The sequence below is a fragment of the Coenobita brevimanus genome, chromosome 103 (assembly GCF_032717465.1).
Source record: "Coenobita brevimanus isolate Jiangsu-jjx chromosome 103, ASM3271746v2, whole genome shotgun sequence".
Lineage (NCBI taxonomy): Eukaryota > Metazoa > Arthropoda > Malacostraca > Decapoda > Coenobitidae > Coenobita > Coenobita brevimanus.
Window position 1 is genome coordinate 33,217,375 of NC_137056.1, and position 24,224 is coordinate 33,241,598.

The window sequence follows — 24,224 nt, forward strand, 5'->3', positions numbered from 1 at the left end:
TCATGACCATACATGAGCCACGCATTTGAACGCAGCCTCTGCGCTACTGGGCGGGGCAAATAACTGTAACTAGGTGATCTGAAGCGTACTACTCTTTATATCTTTGATATTACCATACTCTTATGGTTTCTCCTCCATAATATACTGTAATAATCTTTGTTTATTGACAGGGGCCGACATTTCTTCAATCAGTCTACAATTTAGCAGTTTCCAAGAAGTAAAAAAAAACATGTGCCAGTATGCGTGGATATTGGCATCATATATACCATAATAATTATTAATGAATTAATGGCATTAATTAGCACACATTTTGACCACAGGGGGCATGCAGCTAAGACGTCGCATAGGAACAGGGCACCCATTCCCACTGTATGGCAATGGCATAGATATAAATTAGACTAGATGCAGCATAGCCCATTCTTCAGTGCAGCAGCTATGCATCTTTGCGGCTGCCATCTTGGAGCGGTCAAGCATGTAATAGTGGGGCTTGTTTTAGAACAAATTCGGACTATGAAAATGAATGTTGTTGTGGTGGAGGTGGTGATGGTGGTTACTGTTGTGGTGGTGGTGATGATGGTTATTGTTGTGGTGGTGGTGATGGTGGTTATTGTAGTGGTAGTCGTGGCTGTTGCTGTGGTGGTGGTGATGATGGTTTTTGTTGTTGTTGTTGTTGTTGTTGTTGTGGTGGTGATGGTGGTTTTTGTTGTTGTTATGGTGGTGGTGTTTTTTGTTTTAATTGTGGTTGTTGTTGTGTTAGTGGTGGTGGTGGTTGTTGTGATGGTGGTTATAATGGTGGCTGTTGTAGTGGTGATTGTGGTTGTTGTTGCTGTTGTGGTGGTTGTGGTGGTGGTAGGGGTGGATGTTGTAGTTGTTGTGGTGGTGGGTGTTGTGGTGGTCATTGTTGTGATGGTGGGTATAGTTGTTGCTGCTGTTGTTGTTGTGGTGGTGGTGGTTGTTGTGGTGATGTTTTTTGTGGTTGTTGTTATTGTTGCTGTTGTGGTGGTGATGTTGGTGGTGGTGGTGGTTATTCTTGTCATGGTGGTGGTTGTGGTTGTGTTGGTTGTTGTTGTTGTTGTTATGGTGGTTGTTGTGGTGGTGGTGGTTGTGGTGGTTGTTGTGATGGTGGTTGTTGTGGTGGTGGTTGTTGTGGTGGTGGTTGTTGTAGTGATGGTGGTTGTTGTGATAGTGGTGGTTGTTGTGATAGTGGTGGTTGTTGTGGTGGTTATTGTTGTGGTGGTGGTTATTGTTGTGATGGTGGTGGTGGTGATTGTTGTTTTGGTGGCGGTTGTTGTGGTGGTGGTGGTTTTTGTGGTTGTTATTGTGGTGGTTGATGTGTAGTAGTAGTAGTAGTAGTTGTTCCCTAGGCAGTCTGGCCGAACAGCCCCGAACCCTTAGGAAGGCCATGGCCGAGACCGGTCTTTCCCACAGAGCTCTCAAAGAGTGTATGTTGTGCTGTTGGCGTAGGTGATTGTGTGCAATGCAGTCTTCCATAATGTGCTTAACAGTATGAGATGCTGTGTTGCATCCTGGACAGGCGTCAGCAACGGAGTCATCCAGCCTCTTCTGGTAGCTTAAGAGGACTGGATGGTGCCCACATCTCAGCCTGGCCAGGTGGACCCTGTCCTCACGAGGAAGATAGGATTCAGAAGGGTGGATGTCAGGAGGCCGTGCATGCAGCTGTGTGTTGTCTTTAAGTGACTGAATGGAGTGGCAAGTGATCTGAGTGTGGATATGCTTCTGGAAGCTGGTCTGAGGTGGGCGAGGGGGGAGAGATGACAATATTTGTGTATGGTATCATGTGCTGGGTGTTGTTTTGATGTTCCTTGGTGTGGGTGGATGTGCTGCCATGTACTGTAGTGGATGTTGTGGGTTTGTGGAGGCTGCAGCAAGAAACTGGGTGCCTCTCATGTCTAGGTGATCCTTGACTTTGAGGACTTTGGTTTCTTGATGTAGGTGGTCTGTGGGTGTAGTAGCTGTGCAGCCTGTGATTATTTTTAGGGCCTTGTTCTGTATGGTCTGTAGAGTGTTGTAGTGTGTTTTGGTCAGGTTAGAAGCCCAGGCAGGGCTTGCATAATTCATCACTGAACGTATGTACTGTTTGTATACTGTGGTGGTGGTTTCTTTGTTGTGTCCGAATGTTGTATGGGCAAGTGACCTCAAAGCATTGAGTCTTGGTGTTATTTTATTTTTAATGTTTGTGATGTGTTGTTTAAATGACATTGATGTATTGTATGTTACACCAAGGATTTTGGGTGTGTGTGTGTGTGTGTGATAGGGGTGTTGTTTTTGGTAAGGTGTGGGATGTGACCGTGTTCTGCTGTCCAGTTTGTGAGAAGAGTCACTGTAGATTTGGCTGGGGCTATTTTGAGCCTGTTTGTGATGAACCATTCGTGTAGTGTGTTGAGGTAAGGTTGAATGATTTGTGCAGCTGTGTTTGTGTTTTGGTGTGTACATGTAAGTGTTATATCATCAGCATAGGAAGCTATGTGTATCTGTGGTGTGTGGGGTGTGGGTACGTCGTGCATGTATAGATTAAAGAGTGTAGGGGACAAAACAGATCCTTGGGGGATGCCGTTTGTGAAGTTTCTGATGTTAGAAGACTGACCGGCAAATGTTACGTGTGCACATCTGCCTGCTAAGTAGTTTGCCAGCCATCTTTTTGCGTTATTGTGCATGTTTGTATTGAGTATTTTGTTTGTGAGGTTGTGGCAGGGGATGGCATCAAAAGCTTTGCTAATGTCTAGTGTGATTAGGAGTGTTCTGTGTGGTGGCCTAGCTGAATTCATGCCATCGAAAACTCTCTGTGTAAGGTCTGTAAGAAGGGTGTTTGTGGAGTGTAGTGGCCTAAAGCCATGTTGTGACTGGGCTAGGGGAATGTGAGGTGTGACTAGTTGTAGTATCAATCGCTCAGTGACTTTAGAGGGGGTGCAGAGGAGTGTGATGGGGCAGTGTGAGGAGGGTAACGTGGGGTCTTTGTTGGGTTTAGGGATAGTGATGATATTGTCATGCTTCCAGATGTTGGGTATTATGTTGTGTGAGTAGCTGTAGTTTGATATGTTGGTGAGTGCTTGTATGCCTTGTGGTCCTAGGTGTTTAAGGTGAATGTTGCTTATGTTGTCTGGTCCACAGGCAGATGAGTGCTTGAGGTTGTTAATTATGTGCTTCGTCTGGTTGTAAGTGAAAGGTGCTGTTGGTGATGTGTTGGTGGTTGTGGTGATGGTGGTGGTGGTTGTTATGGTGGTGGTTGTTGTTGTGGTGGTGATTGTTGTTGTGGTGGTGATTATTGTTGTGGTGGTGATTGTTGTTATGGTGGTGGTTGTGGATGTTGTTGCTGTTGTGGTGGTGGATGTGGTGTTGGTGGTAGTGGTTGTTGTTGTGGTGGTGGTAGTGGTGATGGTTGCTGTTGTGGTGGTGGTAATGGTTGTGGTTCCTGGTTCATCCGAAACGTGAACTCGATGGACTGCAGGCTTAAATTTCCTTTCTGCAACCCACCATCCTCCTTTCGGGGGATAGGGAAGCAGCTGAGGGACGTTTGCATAACCAGACAGTTGAGCCAGCCGTTCTATCGGTGCCACCATAGATATATTCCGACGCTTTCTAAACCCAAAAACAGCACAGTGCTGTTGCAATCCTAGGTAAATAGTGGTCAGCTTTGACCATCGCCAGGAACACGACATCATCTTCCTCGACCGTTCCAAGATGGCAGCCGCGCAGACGCATCTACAGTAGTGTCATGTGGCATCTAGGCTTATTTATATCTATGGGCAATGGGCCCTGTTATCACTAGAGAAAAATATAAAGTTCAAAGTAGTAGTAGTAATAGTAAATTTTTGTCAATGATATAAGTATTATAAAGCATTCTTACTTAGAATATGTTGTGTGAATGCCGGCTGCTTTGGTAATCATGGATATTTCTCTGCTATCACCTATCAACAGCTCGGTTAAAGGCTCGCCTCAAAAAATAGGTCAGTGAAATTATAAACAGATTAATAAAACAGTATGAAATTCAAATATCATCACGCACTCATTATAGACTAAAAATAACAGCTATAACCAAATTTGTCTATTTCTTACCATGCATATATTACTTGAGAAAGTAATAAAGTAAGTGAAACAAAAGTGCTTCAGTGATGCTTAGAAAATTGTTCATTGAAGCATTAAACCTTTCTGAAATGATGGTGGAGTGTGTCTGACTGTGTTGCCTACGCCTGGCCAAGACTTTGGCTAACTCTCTGATCAGAGATTAGTGATCATGAGTGTACCTGGATGCAAATTATCTGTTTGGGTTATATGCTGGAGAAAGAAATCCTCAAAAATGGAGAAGTCCACTTCTTCTGTGGCCTTTAATGGACTACATTTTCTTCCTCCTCCTCCTCCTCTTCCTTCTCCTTCACCTGTGTATACAGTATTAGGTTTGGGCATCTGCCTCTCTGTGCATGGAAACTTGCAAAGTCATCCTGCTGGCAGGACAGGGGTAGTAACTGTTCATCTGTGGCTGATCATAACGTGGCAGAAGCCGAGGGATGTGATCATCACAGGTACCAGTGCATTCCATTGGTTGGCATGAATATTGGGCAGAGATTGGGGAAATGACTCCGGTAGTTTTAGCACTTCCCATTGGCTAAGAGATTAGTGGGGGAGGGGACTTGTGCAGGAAGCTTACATTTGACTTGATGCTCAACCTAGCTGATCCCTACTGTTGAGGAAAGCCAACCCAGCCATGAGTTGGTGCTAACTAATTGCTTGTTACTATTGTTGAAGTTACCCAAGTCCTGGTACTTCTGTCAAAAACAGTGCACTGGATGGGTATCATTCGACTTAAAGGATGGTTTCCAGTGTTGGACACAGATTTAAATTTTATTATTTCAGTAGTAGTGGTTGCTGTAACCCCAGGTTCAGTTGAATGTGAACCCAGTATACAGCAGGCTGAAGGTGCTCCTCTCCAGCAGTCCACCATCCTCCTTTCAGAGGATAGGGAGGGAGTTGAGGCACATTTGCATAAACAGGCAGCAGAGCCACCCAGCTATAATCAGTACCACTGTGCAAGGGTGCACCTCTCCAGTACCTAATATTTCAGAGAGAATAGATACAAGTGGTATAACAAACTTGCTCTGTTTCATAACTCCTTAACTATGATTACATATTTTTCACTGTATTCTTGATACCAGCACATGATTTTATTCAACACAGGGGTGACTTTCAGACTAGAGGAGTTAGATATAGCCATCACTGGTCCCCACACAACAAGAAATTACTCCTGAAGTTTAAGTCAGTTGGAAGCATTGAGAATATATTAAAACAACTGTATTCCAGATTGGTGGGTTTAATGTTATGTTACAGCACTTTGTTGTTGCATCTGAGTGTTTCTTTGCAGACAACAGGTATACACCAACTTTGGCAAGTGATCTGGTGATTCCAAATGAAGTAAAGTCCCACCACCTCTTGGTATTGCTTCTACGACTCCGCCAGATTTGCTGCCACCCAGTCCTCATACAAACGGTTAGCATACACTTGCCACACTCTGTTGCATGTTTATTACTTTGTCACACTATGATCCTAAAGCATTGTTTATCCTGATATTAAAATGCCATGAATTGTTCAGATAGTACAATTTTACTCACAAATGGAAAACATGTTAATTGGATATATATACTATATAACAGTTTTGGCTCAGTTTAAACCCTCTCCCATTGTAGGTATATTTTTTCTTCACAGTGTGTTGTGGCTTATGTTATTAGTTTTCTTATTTGCCTGACTTTTGACCTTGAGTGTATATTTGAGTTACACTCAAACCTCGATTTAAGGGACTAAATGGGGAATCAACTTGTCCCTTACTTGATAATGTCCATTGTTTTACCACATATAAAAACAATCTTATTATGAAATGCAATGAATGTTTCACTTATCTCATTTATATGATTATGAATAATATTTTACAGGTACTGTATAAAGAAACATATTAATGTTTCAAGCAGCGGACTTTTTGAATAGTCCTGTCCGTTTGTCAGGTAGACAATGGAGTCCCTTAAATCCGAAATCCCTTAAATGGAGGTCCCTTAAATCGGGGTTTGAGTGTATTGCTTTTTAAAATTACACTGAGTCCTAAACTTATTTCAGTATTATGGGTGATAAGTCCTTTCAGTTATTCCACATGTTTGATATTGATTTGCTCTGATTGCAGCTGCCACAGCAGAAAAGTGAAACATTTGGAAAAACTTGAAGCGTATTATTATTATAGTGGATCAATTTTTATGTAGTGGAACTGGACCATTCCCCGAACTTAATAAAAAATGATGGTTGCAAAAATTTGTTGAGCCTTAATTATGAGGTAGGAATGAGTTTCCTTGGTTGCTATTCTAATTGACCCTCCAATTCTACTACATTTGGCTGTCAGCTGAGCTGAAAGAGGTTAGAGATCTTCATCACCTTAGAAAAACTGAACAATAATCACTGTGTCCAGCTTCTCTCTCCTTGATGTATGCTTGTGTTGACATTAATCCCGTACCCTCATTGTGTTCATATGTTTACATAGCCATAGGCTTGTTTTCCTTCCATCATCGTTCATAGAGATTTTTTTTTTTTTCAACTCCTTTACTGAACATAATCAAATACCCTCCCTCTCTTCTCCCAGGTAGGTTTGTTAATGTCAGCTTATCCATTCTTTCAGTTCATTCAAGCTCAGTATCATTCATATGGCCATCCACTGCACCTTTTCCAGTTCTCATGCAGTCATCTTTAAGTGTGGCGACTATATCACTGCTGCATATTCCAGTCTCTGTATGTACAGTATTTAACTATTTGTGATATACAGGAAATGAACTTCGCTTGTGGGGTCCTGTCTCTGTTTCTCAGTGTCAGATTTTACTTAGAACTCATTTAATTTTTTAGACTAGACGATCTCTTTGTCCAGGCTGTTCCACAGGTGTGTGCATCTGTATGGAAAAGTATATTTCTTGATATCCTTCAAGAACTTGGCATTTTCAGTTTCATTCTATGCCCTCTTGTTACTTTCCCATCCCATACAAACAGATCTTGTCTGTTAATTTTTTCTACTCCCATCATGGCCCTGAATACTACAGTCATGTTGCCCCACACTCCGTTTTCTTCTAAGGAAGACAAATGTAGCATTTCCAGCCTTTCCCTGTACGACATCTGCCAGGCTAGGGACCACCTTGGTTGCTGTTCTTTGTATTCTCTCGATCTTGTTTATGTGGCGACCACACTACTGCCTTATATTCTAACTTGGGCGTATCATGGCCACTATCAATTTTTTCATCATCTCCTCATCCTTGTAATGAAATGCTACTCTTATGTTAGTCAAGAGATTATACGTCTCTCTATCTTGTTAATGTGTTTTTCAGGTGACAAATTATCCTGGACCAGCACTTCCAAGTCCGTCTCTTCCCATGCTTTTGTGGTTAGTTTATTATGCATCAAATAATTCAGTGATGGTCTCTTGGTACCTTTACCCACTTCCAGTATTTTTATTTATATGTTTATTTTTTTGTGTTGAATTTCATTTCCCACATCCGGCTCCAGTCATGAATTCTATCCATGTCCTCCTGCAGCATTTTTCAGTTTTCTTCAACTTGTACTTTCCTTATGATCTTGAAACAGACTTGCCTAAGTTTTCATTCCATCTTCCATATCGTTTATGTAAATCAGGAATCTGTGTGTGTGTGTGTGTGTGTGGTGTGGTGTGGTGTGGTGTGGTGTGGTGTGGTGAGGTGTGGTCAGGAATGTATTTACCTAATTGTGATATACAGGAAATGAGCTACGCTCATGGGATCCTGTCTCTGTTTTTCAATAAGTCAGATTTTGCTTTAAACTCATTTAAGTTTTTGGACTGGACGATCTCTTTGCCCAGGCTATTCCACAGGTCTATGCATCAATAAGGAAAACTATATATCTTGATATCCTTCAAGCAGCATGTCTTCTTCAGCTTCATTCTTTGTCCTCTTATTACTCTCTTATCCCATACAAACAGATCTTCTCTATCAATTTTATCTACTCTCATCATGGTCCTGAACACAAAAATCACATCACCCCTCTTTCTCCCTTCCTCCAAGGAAGGCGAATCCAGCTTTTCCAGCCTCTCCCTGTACGACAGATCTGCCAGACTGGGGACCAGGAATGTGTGTGTGTGTTCTTTCCTAACTGTATCATTACAGGAATGAGTCAAGCTTGTACTGTCCCGTTTATTAAACCAGTTTTATCATACATATCTTCAAATTTATAAATTGTTCTGGCACACACTATTTCATTTGGTAGTGCATTCAACAGATCAGTTGCCCTATTTGGGAAACTGAATTTCCTTACATCTGTATCACCTCTATTTTATGTATTTTTTTTTTCATTGTCCTCTTGCTGATGCTTCCCCATAGGTTATATAATCATTTATGTCTTTTCGTTTTCCCTGACATGCATTTATATAGCATAATCATGTCTCCTCTTTTCCTTCTCTCGCGTAGTGTTGGTGGACTCAATATTCTTGTCTTTCTTCATAGCTTAGATCCCTTACGTTTGGTACCCATCTTGTAGCGGCCCTTTGTACTTTTTCAGTATTATCTATGTGTTTTTTGAGATGAGGAATCCAGACGACTGATGCATACTCCAGCATTGGTCTGATGAATGATGTTATCATGGCATACTCCAGGGTTGGTCTGATAAATGATACTATCTTTCACAGCATGTTATCATTTATGTATGTGAATGCTATTCTCATATTAGCAAGCAGTGTATTCATGTTACATACCTTCTCAGTGATGTGGTCAGCCGGAGATAGTCTGTTATTGATAATCACTGACATGTTCTTCTCTCTTTGTGGTATGTGTAAGGTTGATCTTCCTAACTTATAATCCCAGTGTGGTCTTCTTCCACTTTTACCAAACTTAACCCTTAGATGCACCGATGATGGGCTGGCCCATCATGCAATTTCAGCCTCTGACATTAGTATGATATAAAGGAGCGTTGTGGTGTGGATGTGGATGTGATAGGAAGCGTTATGAGGAACACACTGAGGTGGTTTGGCCATGTGGAGAGGATGGAGGGTGAAAGACTGACGAAGAGAGTGTATGTGAGTGAGGTGGAGGGGGGAAGAGGGAGGGGGAAGCCGAGGATGAGATGGAGGGATGGGGTGGAGAGGTATATGAGAGAGGGGGGTGTGAGTTGGGAGCAGGGCAGTGAAATGGCGGTGGACAGGGCGACTTGGAGGGGATTTGTTTGAGGCCACCCCAAACGGGATTGAGGCGTCTGGCAATAGATAGATAGATAGACATTAGTATGACGAGTTTGCCCATCATCCGATGTAATCTCTAAGGAAATATTTTGGAAGTCATCATTTTTGTTGGATGAAGGACAAAAGTGGGCAGAGCTATGCCTGCCAAGCTAGTGCATGCATGCTCATGTGTTTTCCTCTGCTTAGTGTTGTGTGAGGTTGTTCACAGATTGGAGATACCCTTCTTGATCTCCCACTGAAAGTGCCTATTTCTCTGGATCTATTGCATTTTTTCCCAGAAAATTTTTGTGAATGTAGTTGAAAGTGAGTGTGTGAAGGCTAGCAAAATGCCTAAGGCAAAGAGGTCGTTGTTTAAAGACAAAGGTCCTGCTAATATTCGTGGTCAGGAAGAGCCTGGCACCTCTGATTCAAGTGCATATGTACAAAGCCTTTCACACTGGGAAAAGAAATCTCTTACATCTAGAAAAAAATATGGATTACCTAGCATTGTGAGTGATGTGAGTGATACAAGTGAAAGTGATGATGATTATCATCCCACTGATGTTGAAAGTGACGACTCTTCAGTGGAATGTACGAGTTGTGGTAAGCGTGGGAGAGCAGATGCTCGAGGTTCCCCCGTGTGGAAGCAAAGGGTTCAGTTGTGTGAGGTGGGTGAAAGACGTGGAGCTATACCTTGTGAAAAAAGTGATAGGGGGGAGGAAGCAGCAGATGAAGGAGCCAGGCCTGGGGGGGAGGAGGAGGAGGAGGGTTGGAGCACCAACCCAAACCCCCCAACGTCCATCCATTCACAGCTATACCTGGCCTGACGGTCCTGATCCCCACCACTCCCCTAGGATTTTCAAAGCTATTTATTACGTGTGACCTCCTCACGCACATTACAGAGGAGACAAATGACAATGCTGCCTACTGCTGAGATGTGCTCCAGCAGAAGTCCGCATACAATTGGATTGGCTGCACCATCATTGACATTGCACATTACCTGGGCTTGAGGATATGTATGGGTATCTGCAAGCTCCCTGTTGAACAAATGTACTGGGACAACAAGGGAGAATATGCACCACCATGTTTTGCCCAGATGATGACATTCAACAGGTTCAAACAGCTGTCAAAATATATTCACTTCTTCAGCCAAAGGGCACTCCCCAACGGTAACACAGACAAGGTGCTGCTGATCAGACAGTTATGGAATGTCTCCAGGATAAATGCAGGAACCTCTATGTTCCTCTCAAGAGTCTGTCCTTGGACGAGGGCATGCTGGCATACAAAGGACAACTGATGATGAAATAGTACAACCCTAACAAGCCAGACAAGTACGGAATCAAGTTCTACATCCTCTGTGTGGCGACACAGGTTATGTGATTGATTTCATGATGTACAGTGGTGTCTCAAGCGGACTTCGTGATATTGTGTTTATACTGTGTCAGTGTCTGTTCAGCAAGGGGATACCATATATATATATGGACAGTTACTATAACTCGGTGGCACTCACAGAGAATCTGTACCAGAATGGCATCCACTCCATTGGCACCCTGCAACTAGCTCGAGGGGCTCCAAGGTTGCTGAAGGCCTTGTCAAAGGAGGAGGTACTTCGCAACACTTTGCAGTATCGCAGAGAAAACAATACCTTCATCATGTGTTGGCAGGACACAAGGCTGATATCACTCATCACAAACCTTGTGGGAGTAGAAGCAGAGGAGTATGTCCATCACAAGAGGATTAGCAAAGACGGCAGGTCACACTTACAGGTCACCACCTTGCAACGGCCTATTGCAATACGTTTCATTCATCATTCATCCATTGCCAGACGCCATGTATCCCAGACAGGGTGGCCAAGGGCTTAGAGTTAATTGTTTTACAGGGAGGGGCACTAATCCTCCACCAACCCCACTTGACGTAGGGATGCCAACAGCATCTGGTGTTCCCAGGCGGTCACCCATCCAAGTACTAACCAGACCCAACGTTGCTTAACTTCGCTGATCGAACAGGAAGCGGTGTACTCAACGTGGTATGGCCGTTGGCATGTGTGAAATATATGCGTGGGGTTGATCGTTTTGATCAAATGATGAAATATTATAGCTTCACGCGCAAGACAGTGAAGTGGACGAAGAAGGTGATGCTGTACTTCATTCAGATGAGGTTGCACAATGCCCTCATCCTCTACAATATGTACTGTCCAAATGGGAAGCAGCTGACACTTCTACAGTTTCATGAAATAGCCTACAATGCCCTCATCCTATTCAGTCCTGACGAGTGGCCATCAGAAGGAAACGTCATTCCTCATGCTCCAGCTCTACATCTCGAGGAAATATTTGACTATTGTCCTCATGCTGCTGCTAACATCCCTGCTGCTCCTGCTGGCAGCCCTGGTACTTCTGCTGCCACTCCTGCTACTCTGTCTTCTGAGGAGGAGGAAGACCCAGAGCCTCAAAATGCACATCCAGCTTCTGCAAAAAGGCCCAGGATCATTGATCCTCCTGAGAGGCTAAGTGCAGGATGTGAGGTGCACTCCAGCGAGAAATTCGGGGGCCACAGAAAACTCAAACGATGCAGGGTGTGTTACAGAAGTGGCCTTCGTCATGAAACCAGCTATCAGTGTAATGTCTGCAAAGTGCCTCTTTGCATATGGAATGATTGTTTCCAACAATATCACACCAAAAAGAAGTATTGGACGTCACCATCTGCAGCCACACTCCATGGGCATGGTTCCCTCGTCTTAGACAGTACCGCCACCAACCCTAGATATCATCACTTTTGTTTTATCTGCATTTACCCTTAAACCCTTGTGCCCCATACCATCTCTCCACTTCCTAAACCTTTCCTCCGCCTTCCTTTCGTTCTCTGCAATCAACACCAAATCATCAGCATACAACAGCTACCATGGGAGTCCGTTTCTAAAGTCACGTGAAAGGGCTTCAAGTACCATGATAAACAATATGGGACTCAAGACTGACCCCTGATGCACACCATCATTCATGGAAAACTCATCACTCAAATCTCCATTCACTCTTACCTGGGTATGAGCACCCACATACATATCCATAACCACCCTAACCAGCCACTCCTCCAAGCCAAACTTTCTCATTGCCCACTTCACCACCTTTTTAGGGACTCTGTCAAAGGCCTTTTCCAAATCAGCAAAAACAAAATAAAGATCACTTCTCCTACCAATATATTTTTCCTGAAGCTGTCGAACAATGAATATAGCATCAGTGGTCCCCCTACCTGGCATAAACCCAAACTGCATCTCATCAATATTCACTCCTTCTCTAATCATACCTTCTGAAACTCTCTCCATTACCTTCATTATCTGATCTAAAAGCTTTATACCTCTATAATTTCCTCTTTCCAGGGCATCACCCTTCCCTTTATACACATTTACAATTACACTCTTCAGCCAATCATCTGGGACAACACACTCATAAGTAATCCTATTTATCAGGTCAGTGACTAAACTCACCCCTATATCACCTGAGGCCTTCAACATTTGTATAATTCCAAAGTATGTCGATCGTTCACTTAAGGTCATTAGGCATTTATATAATTGCAAATGTCTCGTATGTAGCCATATGTTAAGATGAAAGAACGATCGTACATTGCCTGATTCGCATTCCAATATATTTATATTTTTTCAGTTAATACCCATTGTTTGATGCCATATTTTACATTTATTATAAAAACAATAAACCACCATCACTTTTATCTATCTATCTATTGCCAGACACCAAAATCCCGTAAAGGGTGGCCATTTGACACTGAGTTAGTTGTTTTACAACTCATATAATTAAAAAACTAGTGTACTTGCTAAATAAATTGATATGTTAATAAATGACGGGGAATCGTCCTGATGGCGAATTGTCTGGACAGCGAATTGTCCCGACTCCGAGGCAAAGGGACAATAAGGGCCTCACAGCCCTTGCTGATCACTGTCAGAACTGGCTGGCTGGGCAGGGCTGGCTGATGAGGCTGGACCGGTGGATGAGTGTGTGTTGTCCAGCACCGACCCTGTGGGGATGTTTGCGTTGCGTTCGCTGTTCACTGAGCTGCGGATGATCCATCGTTGTAGCGAATTGTTCCCATCGTATATTGAGCGTAAGGGACTAAAATGTTGACATTGTATAAGCGAAATATCGTATAAAGGGGCATCGTATAATGAGGGGTTACTGTACATCTCTCTAACTGTCTTGTTAATGTGTTTTGCAGGTGATAAACTATCCTGGACAAAGACTCCCAAATCTTTCTCTTTTGCTTTTGTGATTAGTTCTTTGTCCATCAAATAATTCAGTGATATCCTCTTGGTACTTTTACCCATTTCCAATATTTTACATTATTTTACATTGAATTTCATTTCCCACATCTGGCCTCAATTATGAATCCTATCCAGGTCCTCCTGCAGCATTTTCCAGTCCTCCTCAACTTCTACTTTCCTCAAGATCTTTGCATCATCAGCATACAGACTTGCATAACTGTTCATTCCATCTACTATATCATTTACGTAAATCAGGAACATTACTGGCGCGAACACCGAGCCCTGTGGAACTCCACTTATTTCCTCCCTCCATCCAAACATCCTGTCCTTTATTACTGTCCTCATTTGTCTATCTTTCAAGAAGTCTTTCATCCACTCCAGGAGGTTTCCCTTCAGTCCTCCTATATGCTTCAATTTCCACATTAGTCACTTGTGGGCTACCTTGTCGAAGGCTTTCTCCAAATCTAAATACACACAGGCCACCCAACCGTCTCTTTCCTTTAGCATGTCAATCACTCTTAAGTAAAAACTCAACATGGTGGACACACACAACCTTCCACTTCTGAATCCAAACTGACTTTCAGCCAAAATGTTCACCTCCTCCAGATGTTTTATCCATCTGTCTTTCAGGATTCTCTCGCACAGTTTTGTGACCATGCTGGTCAGGGACACTGGTATATAATTCAGGGGTTCTTCCTTGTTTCCTCCCTTATAAATTGGTACCACACTGGCCCTCTTCCATTCCCAAGGCACTTTCCCTTCTTCCAGAGAACACACAATTAAACCATGAAACTTATTTGCCAGTTGTTCTCTGCATTCCTTCAGTACCCAGTTAGAGATTCCATCCAGTCCTGGGGCTTTCCATACATCTTGAGTTTCCAGTAATTTATACACTTCCTGCACTTCCACTTTTGTATCTTTTATCACTACATTTCTAGGCACTTCCTCCCCCTCCATAAAATCCCTTTATTTAGTGAAAACCGATTGGAAGCATTTGTTCATTATTTCAGCTTGCATTGCCGTGTGTGTATGTGTGTAAGATACAGAGACTTGAACTCGGTGTCATCGATGACACGTGAAGTATGCCAGGCAACCCCACACTTCGAGGGGAATATCTCAGACCTTTCTAGGCCACCCCTTAATTAGGCTCGGCCATCTCATTTTTACTATCTTTGCTATGCCCCTGCTTGGCCTCCTTCCTAAATGTGCCAGCAAGAATGTGCTAGGTGTGAAATATATACCAATGAGCCCAACCTTATTTTAACTTGTATTTTTCTTACCCCCTGGGGGTAGGGGGGTTTTAAGATTACTCCCCCAGCATCACTGCATGTCGTACAAGGCGACTAAAAGGGTTGGTGGTGGGTTAGTGCCCCACCCCGTAAAAAGAACTAACTAAACAAGCGAATAAAGTGCCTCGGACCAGGACGGACCATACGTTGACGACTAAGGAATGGACAAAGGACATTCTGAGGGTGGGAACATGGAATGTGAGAGGAGTGAATGATGAAGTGAAAGAGAGAGAGATTGTTCAGGTGCTTGAGGATGCAAGAGTGGATATATGTGGATTGACTGAAACTAAATGGAAAGGTGAATGGGTGAAAGAATGGGAATATGGTTTAGGTATATGTGTGGGAGTTAATGAGAAAGAGAGGGCAGGAGAGGGAGTATGTCCGATGATAAGCAAGAAGTGGAAGGAGAATATAAGAGAGTGTGGAACAGTGGGTGCAAGGATTGTATGGGTGAGAATGAAAGTAGGTATTCAAGCGTGGGCAATTGTATCTGTGTATGCTCTGACAGAGGACTGAGTGGCAAGAGTGAAAGATTAGTTTTGGGCGAGAGTAGAAGCATGTATGGACAAATTTGAGGGGAGCGAGAGAGTGCTTTTGATTGGAGACATGAATGGCAAAGTTGTGTATGTACGAGTGGATGGAGTGGTTGGTCAGTGGGGTGTGCCAGCTGAAGTAGATGGGAATGGTAGTGCTTTGGTGGACATCTGTGCTGGTAAGGGGTTGGCAATAGCCAACACCTACTTTCAACATAAGATGATCCATCGGTATACATGGAGAGTAATGAGGAGGATGGATGGGGAACTTGTTGAATGAAAGGCAATGATAGACTACGTGTGTGTGGATGTGCGAATGAGAAGACAAGTGTTGGATGCAAGAGTGTGGAGAGGGTGGGGGAATGGAGTCTCGGACCATCACTTAGTGATGGCCAAGTTAAAGCTGCAAAGAAAATGGTTGAGGAGACGAAGGGGAAGACAGGAGGAAACAGCCCCTGTGAGAAGAGTGGAGAATTTGCAAGATAATGAGAAAATGGCAGAGTATAAGAGCATAGTGTAAGAAAGATTGGGAAGGTATGAGCTAGAGCAGATGGAAGGGGTGGAAGACGTATGTAAGATATTTACGGAAGAGATAGGCACAGCGTGTGAGATGGTTTGTTGAGTGAGGAGGGGATGCAAGGGTGTGCAAGGGAGAGCATGGTGGAATGATGAGGTGAAACGAGCTGTGGAACAAAAGAAGAAGGCATGTAGTGAATGGTTAACGAGTAGAGGTAGGGGAGAAAATGAGAGAGAGAAGAGAGAGGTATATGTGAGTAGGAGAAGGGAGGTGAAGAGACTGGTGAAGGAGAGTAAGAAGAAAGTGGATGAAGAGTTTGGGAGGAATCTGAGTGTGAAATGGAGGGAGAGTAAGAAATTGTTTTGGAAGGAGGTAATTAAAGTAAAGCAGTGTGTAAGGGGAAATAGTAGGAGAGTGAAAGATAGGAATGATAGATTGCTGGTGGAGAAGAGAGAGAAATTGAGGAGATGGAAGGAGCTCTTTGAGGATTTGTTGAATGTAGAGAGTGAGAGCAGTGCGAGTATAAGTGGTTGGGGAATGACTGGGAGATGAAGAGATGAGAGGAGGGAGGAAGAGATCAGTAGGACGGAAGTAGTGGAAGCAATGAAGAAGATCAAGTTGGGAAAGGCCCCAGGAATTGATGGAGTATGTGGTGAAATGCTGAGGTATGGGGGTGAGATTGTTGTGGAGTGGATGTGGAAGTTGTGTAGATTGGCATGGGAAAAGGGACGGGTTCCAGAGGACTGGAAATCAGGTATAATTGTTCCTTTATATAAAGGAAAAGGGGAGAGAGAAGTATGTGGTAACCATAGGGGTATTTGCCTTCTTAGTGTGACTGGTAAAATATATGGTAGAATACTCATTGATAGGGTTAGGCATATGACAGAGGAGCTAGTTGGAGAAGAACAAGGGGGATTTAGGAAGGGAAAAGGGTGTGTAGATCAGATATTTGTCCTAAGATGTTTAGTGGAGAAGTATCTAGAGAAAGGAAAGAAAGTGTATGCTGCCTTCATGGACTTGGAGAAAGCTTATGACAGAATAGATAGGCAAAGTATGTGGAAGGTATTAAGAATATATGGAGTGGAGGGGAAATTGTTGACTGCTGTGAAGAGTATGTACGAAGGAGCTAGGGCTACGGTGCGAGTGGATGGTGAGCTGAGTGAGTTCTTTGATCTCAATGTGGGACTGAAACAGGGTTGTGATATCTCCATGGCTGTTTAATATATACACAGATGGGGTTGTAAAGGAGGTGCAGGGTAGGGCAGTGGATGTTGGGGTGGCTCTAATGAATGAGGGTGAGATTTGGAAGATTCCGGTGTTGCTGTTTGCTGATGATACAGTATTGTTGAGTGAAGACGAATGGGAGTTGCAAGGTTTGGTGAATGAATTTGGGACAGTGTGTAGGAGGAAGAAGCTGAAAGTTAATGTAAACAAAAGTAAAGTTATGGTGTTTGAGAGGAATGAAGTCACAGAATGTACAGTGAGGTTGGATGGTGAGGATATGAAGAGTGTGAGTGCATTCAAGTACTTGGGTAGTGTGATAAGTAAGGATGGAACTTTGGGGGATGAAGTGCGTGAAAGGGTACAGCAGGGAAGGAAGGTTGTTGGTTCACTGAAAGCAGTGATGAGAAATCAGGAGTTGCATATGGAAGTTAAGAAGTCACTGCATGATAGTATTGTGATCCCTACCCTGACGTATGGAAGCGAGGCATGGCCCTTGCAAGAGGGGAACAAGTCAAGAGTGAGAGCAGTGGAAATGAGTTACTTGAGACGAGCATGTGGAGTGACATGGAGGGACAGGTTGACGAATGAAGAAGTGAAGGAACATTGTGGGGTGGATATGGATGTGGTTGAGAAGATTAGGAGAAATATACTGAGGTGGTTTGGACATGTGGAGAGAATGGAGAATGAAAGACTGACTAAGAGGGTGTGTGTAGGTGAGGTGGAGGGAGGGAGAGGGAGAGGTAGACCGAGGATGAGGTGGAGGGCTGGAGTTGAGAGGTATATGAGGGAGAGGGGGGTGAGTTGGGGGGAGGGTAGTCAAATAGTGGGTGACAGAGCGACTTGGAGGGGTTTTGTCTGCTGCCACCCTTTGCGGGATTAGGGCGATAGATAGATTTTTCTTTGTTTATAATAGTTTTTTTTTTTTTAGTTATTTCATCATGAGCACTTTCAGTGATGGCCATCTTTATCCCGTGTATTCCAGTAAGGATTTACAAAAAATTCTACACCAAACAGTACCAGGGAGAGGAAGGACTTTAGATCCTACACTGATAGCACAAACTTTAGGTTTTTAACATGCCTTGCCTTCACAGTGTTATTGTCACAAACAAACTTCATAGCAACGCTGATATAATGAGAAGACTGCAGCATACCATTGTAGATTTGTTGGTGGTGTAATTATTGTAATTCCACTTTGTAGCTTCTGTAATGTCCCTTGTTTTAAGGTACATATTCACTCCTTTGTTTGATAGATGTTGGAGAGAGAGGCTGAGAAAATTGATGGACTGGAAGGTGAGGAAGAGAGTGTCGAAGGGGAGGTTGACCTGGTGGCTCAGCTGGCTAACATGTCCCTCTCAGGTGACAAGGAAAAGGAAGAAGAGGAACAGCAACAACAGCAACAGGAGACAGACAGTGTCCTGAGTCTTAATAACCCAGTGTTCAAGCGCTCAAAGAAAAGTTCTAAGGTTAGTTGAATACCGTTTTTCATCTTAAACCCTTCAATCCAATTACATGTTTTTTGTACATGTTTTGGCTACCTCCAGACAAATTCAGCCTAGGAAAGACCTCTGGCAATGAAAGTTCTGTATAAATGAAAGCTATATCCAGTCTGCTCATTTCAAAAAGACTCTTCAAAGCTGAATGAAATTGCCTGTGTATAATAAGAAAAAATATATAAAATACACCACCAGACTGAAAGGGTTATATTGCATATTATGTATGGTTATTTTTGTTTGTATAATATGGTGTTCAATATTTCACCTGTACTGCACTGGGGAAAAAAAAAAAAAGATATCCCTCTATGCCACCCGATTTTGGATTTTTTTTTTTCCCCTGGGCAAATGGGCATAACACATCAATATAAGATTTCTGGCACTAATGAAAGTAATCACTAAAGCCAGACAGTTGGCTGAATCAAATCAGGGTGGTGCCATTCTACCTCTGAAATCTTTGAGGTTACTGAGAGAGCATGCGGCTGTCAGCTTGTGAACCGATTTTGGATAATTCCTTTCTGGCTAAATGGGCTTAATACAACAATATAAGATCCCAAACACAGAAAGTTGGTTGAATCGAGTCAGCTTTGTTCAACTCGACCTCTGAAATCTTCAAGGTCACCGAGAGAGCAGAGCGAATATGAGCTTGTGAACCGATTTTGGATTTTTTTTTTTTTTCTGTGGGTAATTGGACTTTATACATCGATATAAGACCCTGGCACTAATAAAAGTACAGTAATCACCAAAGCCAGAAAGTTGATTGAATCAAGTCAGGTTGGTGTCACTCGACCTCTGAAATCTTCAAGGTTACTGAAAGAGCAGAGCGGCTGTGAGCCTGTGAAGACACTCACTGCCTCCCGCGCTCCTAAATCAGTGTTGTAAGGGTAGTGGAGAGATTTCTGAAGTTAGCGAGATACTTTATTACCTTTCCTTTTACTTTGGTTCCTTGCGATGACTTCGCAGTGCTGCAGGACATAAATCTATGTCACAGGCATTTCTGAAGGGGACGTAGATCTATGTTGCTAGCATGGCACGGGTTAATCTTTCTTTTTTAGCTTTTCTTGCATATGAATGATAATGGGTAATTTTATATACAGTAGGGTATTTACTTTATTTTGAATATGCACTTTTTATTTGCTGCATCTTTTACCTTGTTCTCCGGCAGTATATGACCCTGGCAGTTGCGCCGCCAGATTTTAATTATACTCAATCAGTCAGTTATATACAGTAATCACTCAGTTACATTATGTTGATGCTCTGTATCCGGACATGCTCCATATACAGACATTAGACCTTGGATTATTATTTCCGTATCTGGATTTATTTGTCCGTATTCGAGCATAAAAGTTCCGACATCATCGGCTGGGCAGCCGACAATATCGAAAATTCACTCGGGTGACACGCTGGCTGCTCTGTTCACGCATGGATTATAGACCGTAACCTAGAAGCTGGGCTAAAAATGGATGTCCAGATCCCTACCGAATGGTCAAAGTCCCCCGGCCACCCAGTTCACTTGGATGCTACCGGCCACTCGTGGGTAATGGCCCGTAACCCACAGGCTGAGCCAAAATGGCTGTCCAGATCGCTACCGAATGGTCAAAGTCCCTTGGCCACCCAGATCACTTGGATGCTAACAGCCGTGCATGATTAATAGAGTAATACGGACCCCAGCCCACAAGCTGACCAAAAACTCGCATCTGACTCCTCACTGAATGGTCAAAACCCGTCCCCTTACCCGTATCTGACATGATCAGCTGGTCAGACCAAATGTGGGAGAATATCCCCTCATGGCCGCATCACCATTTATTCATTCACAGTTTCCAGTCATTCCTCTCATGCACAGCCACTCTTCGCTCCTCTACAGACATCCCTCTTGCATTTAATCCTCTCTTTACACTGTCCATCCATCATATTAGTGGTCTTCTTGTCAGCCTTGCACCTCTCACATCCTATCCAGTTGTCTTTTTCACCAATTGCTCTTCATCCATTCTTTCCATACGCCCAAACCATTGCAACACTCTCTGCTCAAGTCTGTCAGGCATCTCCCGCATAACTCCAGTTCTCCTTCACATTTCATCATTTCTCACTCGATCCATATGCATCACTCCACACATACTCCACAGACACCTTATCTCCATTACATTCAAACTTTTCCTTACTGCTACACCCATATTCCATGTTTCAGCCCCATGTAATGCAATCAGTACCACAACACTCTCATACAGCCTTCTCTTTACATCCATTCTAAGTGAACGACATCTGTTTTTTTTTTTTTTTTCATTCCTCCTAGCACTTTTTCTACTTCATTCATTCTAATCTTCTTTTCCACATCTATTTTTCCATCCATAGCAACATGTGACCCTAAATACTTAAAACACTCTACCTCCTCAAGCAACTCACCTCTCAAAACTGTATTCATCCTCCCACCATCTACCAACCTCGTATGCTTCATCACATTACTCTTGTTCTCATTTACTCTCAATTTTCTCCTTTCACATACCCTTCCAAACTCCTCTACCAACTGTCTCAATCTCTCCTCCGAATCAGCCACCAGTGCAGTATCATCCGCAAACAGCAGCTGATCCAGATTCCACTCTCTACCATCAGCAACACCAGACTCATACTTTCACCTAACACTCTCGCCTTCACCTCCCGTACAACACCATCCATATTAATATTAAACAACCGTGGTGACATCACACATCCCTGCCGTGGCCCCACACTCACGGGAAACCAGTCACTTACAGTATGTCCCACTCTTACACACGCTCTGCTGTTTACATAAAAACTTTTCACTCCATTTAACAACCTACCATCAAGTCCATACAATCTCAGAATAGTCCACAAAGCCTCCCCATTGGTTCTGTCATACACTTTCTCTAACTCCATGAATGCCCAAAATATCCATATCTTTCACCAAATACTTTTCACACACCTGTCTCACAGCAAACACCTGTTCCACACATCCCCTCCCTCTCCTAAAGCCACACTGCTCATCACCAATCACACCCTTTGTATCCTCCCTAACTCTCTTAATTAACACATCACCATACGCCTTACCTACAACACTTAACAGACTTATATCCCTAAAGCTAGTACATTCATACTTTATCACCCTTATCTTGATATAACGGAACCACACAAGCACATTCCCAGTCAATTGGCACCATACCACTCACAGAACGCACATTCAGCAGTCTTACTAACCACTCAAGAATAGTTGCTTCATCACCTTTCAGGCATTCCACAGCACACCCATCCATATCTGCAGCTTTCCCTGCTTTCATCTCCTTTACTGCCCCCTGCACTTCCTCCATCGTGATCAAAGAGTCATTCAGCTTTCCCAACACATTTATTCCTTGCACCCTTCCATCTGCCACAATCTCAGCCTCCTTTCCTCCTCAACATTTAACAATCTTTCAAAATACTCTGCCCATCTCTTCCTTACTGCATCCATCTCAGTTAACATCCTTCCATCCTCTGCCGTTACTCGCTCTTCTTTCCCAGACTCTCCCTTTCGCACCCTTTCACCTCCTTCCAAAACATTTTCTTATTCTGATGAAAATTCTTAGTCAACTGCCTACCCTACCTCTCATCTGCTGCCACTTTAGCATGATGCACAGCCCTTCCCGCCCTATTCCTCTTTTCCATATACTTCTCTTATGACACCTCTTCCTTCCTCTGCAGTCACACTTCATATGCAAGTCTCTTTTCAGCCACAGCCATGCTTACTTCCTTACACCACCATTCACCTCCCTTTTCTACACCACTTCCCACTTGTCTCACTCCACACACCTCTTCCGCATGCCCCACCATAGCGCTCTTAAACAACTGCCATTCCTCCTCCACACTACCAGTTTCCAGGTCTTTAACTGCATTCCACTCATCTTTCAACTTCATCTGATACTCTGTCATTTTCTCTGTTTTATCCAACTCAGTCACTTTCAAAATCTCCCTGCCACACCTAACTCTCCTAGCTCTCACTCACCTCATACCTGCTCTCAACTTTCCCTCCATCAGGTAGTGGTCGGACATACAGACAAACCCCAATTTATGATACCCCTTATGCGATACCCCGGAATAGTGATGGGGGTGGAAATACCACCCTACCCCGCCCATTGTAGGCCTACCCCCAGTTTTGTGATGGGTTTTTATTTTATTTTATATTTTATTTATTTATTTTTTTTTACCAGTTTTGCTCAGCCACACAGGCTGGGGTCATTGTACCATTACTACTGTTCATGGTTCTATGGGCTATTTATTACAATACTTTCTCACTAGTTAGCATTATAATTCTACATTCCACAATATTCCATGATCCGTGAAGCACTTAAATCCAAGCATTTTGGATTTAACAGTTTATACTGTAGTAATAATGAATGCCGTCCTCAGATAGTGTTACAGGCTATTATTTTATGCTGCTGTAATCTTTGTAACTCACTTTGTCACATCAGTGCAGTAATATTGTTTAATGTTTTGCTGTCCACAGATTAAGCGCCTTATTGAAGAATTGAAAAAAATTCAGTTTCTGGATACACCTGAGAAATGTATTGTTGTATCCCAGTGGACCTCCATGTTAGAGCTGGTTAGTGGATACCTCCAGGATGCAGGCTTCAAGTGCAACACCATATCAGGCCAGGTGCCAGTCAAGGAGAGGACAGGCATTGTGGATGACTTCAATCACAACCCCAATGGCACACAGGTAAGGACATCATCCAGTTGCATTTTCTGTTTGTATGTTTATAGTCAGATGCCTTAATCCTAGAGGACATACCAGACCACAGATTAATTGCCACCTTGTTGCCTTGTCCTCTGCCATCATGCTTTTGTTTCTGCTACTTACGCAACCCTCATTTCACTCCCACTACTTCATCCTTGGTCTTCCTTTCCCTCTCCACCTATTGCACATGCTCTCACCCAGTCAGTGTATCATCCTGTATTCTCTTCACATGGCCAAACCATCTCAGGGTGTTTTCCTAACACTTTATAATCCCATTATGATAGGAGAGTAGGGTCCCAGGACTAGGCTGCTCAGTCCAGACATGGAAAGGCAATGGTGAACATCCTTTTGCTGTCTAATTTAGTTTGGTTTCCCCTGAAGCAATCTTGACTCATTTTTGGACAGGACAGTTCAAGTATTTGTATTCCAGCTAACACTCAATGAATTTATTGTACTGAGCTAAGACTGAGTAAAAAGAGTCTGAGAGATTTATTTGAACTCCCCCGAAACATTATTAACTCATTCACAATGATGATGGTTTTGATGACATTTGTATGTTAGTAGTGATACTGCCAGATGATTTTATTCAGCTTAAGAAAGAACCTGCCCCCCCACCCCATCATAGATGATTTTAACTCTTTCAGTGCTGATGGCATTGATTGGTGCAATGGGCTTGAACTTCATTGGCATTGATTGAGTTAGTGCCACCAAAAACTGCATGATGAATCCCAGGGAGGTTTGTGGTAATAGGCAACTCACTTGAGCCCCTTAGTATTGTCCCATACATTGATTGAGCTAGTATAGCCCAACTTTGCTGTATGATTGATCGCTTTGCAGTCTTCCGCATATATGATCATTAAGAAGTTATACATCTTCGACAATTAGCGATCGCGAATCTTTGCTTTGTTATGAGCCTTCCCACCCCTGTGAGGTGTCCATGTGTCTATGTGGCAACAAGGAAGGCAAC

The 24,224-nt window shown here is 43.1% G+C and overlaps 1 protein-coding gene and 1 non-coding gene across 2 annotated transcripts in view; one reads left to right on the top strand and one right to left on the bottom strand.

Moving 5' to 3' along the window:
• LOC145415667 (uncharacterized) overlaps nucleotides 1-24,224 on the top strand; it is a 547,996-nt gene that overhangs the window by 480,156 nt on the left and 43,616 nt on the right. The window contains exons 23-25 of the mRNA XM_080284883.1: nucleotides 5,375-5,499; nucleotides 18,298-18,510; nucleotides 23,027-23,239. Of these exons, the coding sequence (XP_080141009.1) occupies nucleotides 5,375-5,499; nucleotides 18,298-18,510; nucleotides 23,027-23,239 (551 nt within the window). The remainder of the gene's footprint in view (nucleotides 1-5,374; nucleotides 5,500-18,297; nucleotides 18,511-23,026; nucleotides 23,240-24,224) is intronic.
• LOC145415826 (5S ribosomal RNA) lies at nucleotides 11,139-11,257 on the bottom strand. The gene has a single exon (XR_013900133.1). It is a non-coding gene; the product is annotated as a 5S ribosomal RNA (ribosomal RNA).